A 7,144-nucleotide genomic window follows, 5' to 3' on the forward strand; every position below is an offset into this window, starting at 1 on the left:
TAAGCCTCATAAATGGGGTCTGAAAATGTTTACGCATGCTGGAATCTCTGGATTAGTGTACGACTTTACGTTGTATGTTGGATTGGGCCTATCTTGGGATAGGCAAAAGGTAAGGTGAATTTATTTGTCAAACTTCGCGGGACTAAAATTTCGCTCTATTTATTTTTTTTAAGATTTGGCAGCACTGTTAATACCATCTGGGCCAACTTTCATGTGAATGTCATTATCAGTAATATATTTACGCTTGTGTTTACCAAACGGCCAAGAGTGCATTTTTCGATTTTTACAATGTCTGATTTGATTGAGCAGAGGAGTGCCATCAAATTTTGTTTGCGGAATGAAATTTCGGCTGCGGAAACGTTTAGCATGTTGCAGAAGCCATTTGGTGATTCGACCATGTCGCAGAAAAATGTTTATAAGTGGTACAAAGACTTCAAAGAGAGTCGAGAACGTGTTGATGACTTGGAGCGCTCCGGACGACCATCGGTTCAACAGATGACCAACACGTCAAAAAAGTGAAGGAGTTAGTGCTCAAAAATCGTCGGTTGACTGTTAAAGACCTTACTGATATGATCGGAATATCAGAAGGATCTGTGAAAACCATTTTGAAAGACCATTTGGGTCTACGAAAAGTCAAATCTCGTTTGGTATCGAAAACTCTCAATTTCTTGGAAAAAAGTCGTCGCGTTGATGTGTGTGAAACAATGCTTTCAGACTATCAGGGAAGCTCAAATGCATCATTACGGGAGATGAGACTTGGACTTATGCTTACGATCCTGAAACAACCGACCAATCAAGCGAATATCGTACTAAAGGCGAGGCCAGACCGAAAAGAGCACGTCAAAGTCGTTCGAAAATAAAGGTCATGATGACAGTTTTTTTCGATTTTCGTGGTGTGGTGCACTATGAATTCCTTCCACCTGGCCAAACTGTTAATAAGGAATATTATTTGAGCGTTATGCGTCGTTTACGTGAAGACATTCGTCTAAAAAGACCAGAATTATGGGCCAACAACTCTTGGTTTTTGCATCCCGATAATGCACCGTCTCACACTGCACTCGTTCTTCGTGACCATTTCGCCCAAAATTCCGCGTTTCGAGTCGATTGAGGAGATAAAAGCTGAATCGAAGAAGGTGCTGATGGCTATACTGGAAATGGACTATTTGGCATGTTTCGGGGATTGGAAAAATCGTTGGCATAAATGTATTTCATCGAGAGGGGATTATTTTGAAGGGGATGAAATTGATTTACAAGAATAAATAAAGATTTTTCATTTTACAACCAAATTCACCTTATTTTTTGCCCACTGTAGTAGTTTTATATTTGGCAAAAGGTCTTCCTAAGGATAAATATTTTAAGCTTTATTTCGATAATTGGTTGACGTTAGTAAGCCTTCTGATCTCGTTGAAAGAAATGGGCATATTTGCAACAGGAACTGTACGTAAAAACCGCATAAGCAATTGCCAGCTACTTACAGATGCTGAGTTAGAAAAGCGTGGAAGGGGATCTTTCGCTTTTAAATGTGAAATCAACTATAATATTGTATACGTCAAGTAGTTTGACAATAGGCCAGTTCAACTTATATCCTCGTGTAAAAACATTGAACCTGTTGGTACATGCAAACGTTGGAGTCCAAAGGAAAAAGCTTATATTGATGTTGCAAGACCTGCGATTGTTGCTTCTTAAAAAAGGGTGTGGGAGGAGTAGATTTGACATGCTCATAGAGCTCTACAAGGTCAACCGCCGTTCAAAGAAGTGGTACATGAGAATCTTCTATTGGTGCCTCGGAGCATCCATTACAAACGCATGGCTATTGTATAGAAAGCATTTAAACTTAATAAATCCGAGGCTAAAGTATATTCCTCTAATAAAATTTCAACTAGAAACTGCTCATAAGTAGCTTACTGCCACTACTTCGCTCGGAAAAAAGAAAGTCCGACCATCGAATGCTGAAAGAGTTAGCTCAATAGTATCCCTGGGCTCCCCATCAAGCAGCGTGTCTTCCCAACAGTCGAAAAAGTACAGGTTTCAACCGAATCCTTCAGTCTCACAACGTTACGATAGAATGATACATTGAGTAGTCTTTAGTGAAAAGGGACGTTGCAGATTGTGCAAGACAGCAACCCCAATGTCCAAATGCCTTATATGCAAAGTCCACTTTTGCTGTAATAACAATAAAAAAATTGTTTTTGTCTTATTATACCTAATTTTTCGGCAGGCAATGGCAAACCGCCGAGTGTATTTCTGCCATGAAAAAGCTCCTCATAAAAATATCTGCCGTTCGGAGTCGGCTTGAAACTGTAGGTCTCTCCATTTGTGGAACAACATCAAGACGCACACCACAAATAGGAGGAGGAGCTCGGCCAAACACCCAAAAAGGGTGTACGCGCCAATTATATATATACATATATACCTAATTTTTCACAATAAATAAAAATCATTAAAAGTTACTCGAAAGAAAAGATTTGTTTATTTTGTAACCACCATTGCCCAAAGTTGCTCACAAGCTGGGGTCGAAAGGGTTAAGAAATGCAGAGCTCGTTGCAAAATATTCTTTAAATTACACAAATAAATTGCAAACTTAAAGCAGCACTGAATCACGTTTATACTCTGCTATACCTTATATTGATCAGCGCCAATCTGATAATAGGCCAATGCTTAGTAAGGGCGGTAACGATTCTGGCAACTTCAGGACTAGACTTCATTACGTTATCTTAAGGTTAAACATTTTATATTGAAGTGTAGGCGTAGATAATCCCAGCAGACCAACCAGCGATCGCACTTCATTCCTTCTCAGGCACTCATTTCAATTCAATCTTGTTTCTCTCTTTGAGGGAATTCAGCCTCAATGAAAATTTTTTAAGAGATATAAGCAATTTTCAGTGATTTTATGGCAGCCTGGCCGACCTTACACGCAATTATCGATTCGGCTACGCTAAGTATCGCAAAAACTACCAAACAAACAACTGTTGGCACAATCTCCAGTACATAAGTAAATCTGCCATTTTTCTCCAAATGTCATTCGTAAAGAAGTGGTTTCTAAAATCTCCTAACAGATATGCGGAATTTAGACCTTAATTTGTTCCCTATGAAACAGGCTGACACTATATTTTCTGCCTGAGGACATATCTGAGTCAAATTTATCAATAGGAGCATGGCATGTATCCGGTTCTGACATCCGATCAAATAGTTTCCTATGACCCGAATCCCATTCTGATGCCACAGAGAAAGCAAGCAGAAAGGAGCATTAAGAGCAGCTTCTCATGGCGCCCGTTATGCCCACACATACAAGAACTTCTCCGCAGACAGTCTCTTTTACGTATAATAAAAAAACTAAAGTCCACTACAACTTAATTATCAATTTAAAATTTAACTATTGCTTCGCACCGCTAATCTAATCTATTAATCTCTAAATCACCTGTCAGCCACAATCTATGTCTCTAGTATTGCACCTTAATAAATAACATTATCTTTGAGCCACTTCACAAATAGTCTCCGTCACATTAGTGCCTCAAGTTCTGCCTTTCAGTTCTACCAGTTCAGTTGATTTTTGACTCAACCCACTGCACACCATGTCGCATACGAGACGCGCACTTTTCTACGCAACTGTCGTTTGTATTCTTCTCGCGGCACAGGCGCTGCCGCCTTGCGCACGTGACGATGAGGAATGTCGTGACAGTCGCATGCATCCGGACCTTGAAGAGCCCACCGGTCGTGTATTTGCACGCAAATTTGATGGCGATGACACCAACGATTACTGGCGCAATCAGGGTAAAGAATTCATCAAGGCTAAGCTCGCTGAAAAACGAAATACCAACAAGGCAAAGAATGTGATTTTATTCTTGGGCGATGGCATGGGCATTACCACACACTCCGCAGCACGAAACCTTATCGGTGGTGAGGAGCAGTACTTCTCCTTCGAGAAGTTTCCATACACAGGTCTATCGAAGACATACGCAATCGATCGCATTGTACCCGACTCTGCGAATACCGCCACCGCCTACTTGTGCGGCGTCAAAGCCATGGAGGGCACAATTGGTGTGAGCGGTCAGGTAGAGCGCGAAGACTGTGAAGCTATGTTGAACACCAGCACGCACGTCTACTCGATCGCCAAATGGGCAATGGATGCCGGAAAGTCGGCTGGTGTTGTGACGACCACAAGAATTACGCACGCTTCACCTGCGGGCGTCTATGCTCACATTGCCGAACGCGATTGGGAAGATGACAGTGAGGTGAAACAGTCCTGTGGCGACAACACCAACGTAAAGGACATAGCATATCAGCTAATACACGGTGAAGTGGGCAGCAAGCTTTCACTTATGATGGGCGGTGGCAAGCGACATTTTGTAGACCCCAAAATTTATGAGAACGGCACCCGCAGCGATGGGCTAAATCTGATCGAGCAATACCAAGAGCTAAGCGCACAGAATGCGTACGTTGAATCGCGCGCTGAACTTAATAACTTGAACTTCACCAATGTAGAGCGTGTATTGGGTATTTTTGCTGATAGCCACTTGAAATATCACTTGGAAACTGACGAAAGCTCAGTGCAGCCCACACTGGAGGAGATGACACGCAAAGCGATTGAGTTTTTGAGTCGCAACGAGCAGGGCTACTTCATTTTCATCGAAGGTGGACGCATCGATACAGCGCACCATGACAATATGGCACGCATTGCGCTCGACGAGGTGGTTGAGTTCTCAAAAGCCATACAGGCGGCACGCGATTTGACCAACGAAGAGGACACCTTGATTGTGGTAACAGCCGATCATTCGCATTCATTCAGCTATTCCGGCTATCCAGTGAGTAGAAAATTATAATATTAAGCATTGAAATGACTTGAACTAACCAGTTTTTTCTTGCGTTTACAGTACCGTGGCAATGACATCTTTGCACGCACACCCGCAAATCCCGTAGACAAAATACCGTACATGACTTTGAGCTATGCAAATGGTCCGGGTTATGAGACATTCTATGACGTCGTGAATAAGGTGCGCCGCGATCCAACAACACTCATAACAGGCGATATATACGACGCGTTTCCCGCTACCGCACCACTTGACTCGGAGACGCATGGGGGTGATGATGTGGCTGTATTCGCTTCAGGTCCCTGGTCTCACTTGTTTACTGGCACTTATGAGCAAAACACCATTCCACATTTGATGGCTTACGCCTCGTGCTTATCGGACGGCCTAACCACTTGTTCGAATGCGGAAAAGTAGTTTACACACTTTGCAATAGAAATGGTTACGTTTTGAATTAAAATAAGAGAATTATTGTACTTTTAAAAAAATATTTTTAATGCCATTTAATATTACTTTTGTAGTGATAATAGTAGGGGAAGCGCTGGACAGTGTATTACTGGTTTCAAATTCAAATAAAGCTATATTTTCTCTGTTTGTAATGAAAAACCTGTCATCATTGTATTTACCAATTTTATACATACTTATCAAACCGGAAGACCTGACATTCACTGCCTATTTGTGGATTTTAAAAAAGTTTTTGACAGCATCGATAGAAACAAGCTGCTTTTAAACCTTCGTCGACAAAGACGGCAGGAATGGTAGAATATAACCCGCTCATGAAAAGTATTTTGCTTACCTGAAACTTCCCAAAAATAAATTACTATGCAGGTGGTGGAATCTAAAGATGTTCGCCTTATAAGTGCTTAGAGAAGCAACGCAAGGCACCGAATCGTATGGAGCGCGATTGTGAAGGAAACACAGACTCACCTCGAGCTGTAATTGCTATGATGATAAATTTAATCATTTTTTTAATCGGTCTCGTACCTGTTCTGCCAGCTGAAAGATGCCAATGCTACTGACAACAATTTGTAAAGTTGAATCCCATGTTGAAAAAAATTCAGCAGGTGTGGCCAAGAGCAGATCGTTAGACCGCTCTCAGCGTATTTGGCTCAGATACTTTGGGAGCCCAAGAATTTTGAATATCAATAAAGTCTCTTGTACAGAAATGCATGTGTTGTGGAAATGTTTCAACAGTGTAGCCCGATCCTCGGTGCTAGGCCTCGCGGAATTTGGAGAACATGAAGGCTGTTCGTGGCGAGGTCTGTGCGAACATCTTGGGTTCTTGTTTTAGTTTTGGTTGTAACAGCATAAACCTTCCGTATACATGCAGGTTTATTGCCTCTGGATAACCCGCCACACCTGGAATAAAGCTGTATGCTCTCTCTCCAAAAATGGTTATTTTGACTCGCCTTTTCGCTCTCCTGATTTAACTAGCGCCGAACTTTTTCATGTGGGACTACTTAAAAGAAGGTAAATACGAACAAATCTCAAAACTTGACGCCACAACCCCAGAAAAAGTGCGAAGCGTTATTACTTACTTCCTTATTTTTTAATTTCAATTGTCTTATATATAAAAATTAATATTTGGTTGTTTGTACGTATTTTAAAAGCTGCCAGACCAATCATCGGATTAAAATGAAACTTCGTCAGCTTAATGACTGCAATTGCCGGAAGGATATAGGTATAGTAGAATTAATTTAAAAAAGAGGGGCGGGGCACCTTCCATATAAACCAATTGTTTTATATAACATACTTTCCGAACCTTTCCATTAGGACAAAAAAATATTACTTAATTTCGGAACCATGTGGAACTAGTTGCCACAAGGACATAAAATATGATTACCTTAACCATTCGTAAAAGTGGGCGGCATTTGTAAAAGAGGCGTGGCAGCCCCCATATAAACCAATTCCTTATTTTGCTATAGTTTCGAAACCATTTATGGAGAGTATTATGATTTCGCATAGCTTTATAAATATCGGTAATTTAACAACGCACAAAGGCAGACGATATTGGTAAAGGGGGCATGGCACCTCCCATATGTCGAGTTTTTAACATTGCATAGTTTCGAAACCATTTATGGTATATTAATGGCATTTGGCACAGATTCGTAATATAGCAATGCCTTAATAATTACGAAAAGTAGGCGGGGTCGATAAAAAAGGCGTGGCAATTGTGAAATATTGCAACATTTCGTAACCATTCAATATCGATGTCTTCATATTACCAAAAAGTGATCGGAAATTGGTAAAGGGAACACAACAAACAAATAGTAATTACTGGAAAAATGTAAGCCAACAATAATAGTTTCGACCTGGACACTGATATCGAGGGTTTTCCA

At 41.0% G+C, this 7,144-nt stretch overlaps 1 protein-coding gene across 1 annotated transcript; it reads left to right on the forward strand.

Annotated features, from left to right (window-relative positions):
* The first annotated feature begins 3,560 nt into the window (after nucleotides 1-3,560).
* On the forward strand, nucleotides 3,561-5,378 carry LOC129235488 (membrane-bound alkaline phosphatase-like). The gene is made up of 2 exons (XM_054869355.1): nucleotides 3,561-4,802; nucleotides 4,872-5,378. The coding sequence occupies exons 1-2, from the start codon at nucleotides 3,573-3,575 to the stop codon at nucleotides 5,220-5,222; spliced, it is 1,581 nt and encodes a 526-aa protein (XP_054725330.1). The 5' UTR covers nucleotides 3,561-3,572; the 3' UTR covers nucleotides 5,223-5,378.
* The last annotated feature ends 1,766 nt before the right edge of the window (nucleotides 5,379-7,144 follow it).

This window comes from Anastrepha obliqua, chromosome 1 (assembly GCF_027943255.1).
Source record: "Anastrepha obliqua isolate idAnaObli1 chromosome 1, idAnaObli1_1.0, whole genome shotgun sequence".
Classification (NCBI taxonomy): Eukaryota; Metazoa; Arthropoda; class Insecta; order Diptera; family Tephritidae; genus Anastrepha; species Anastrepha obliqua.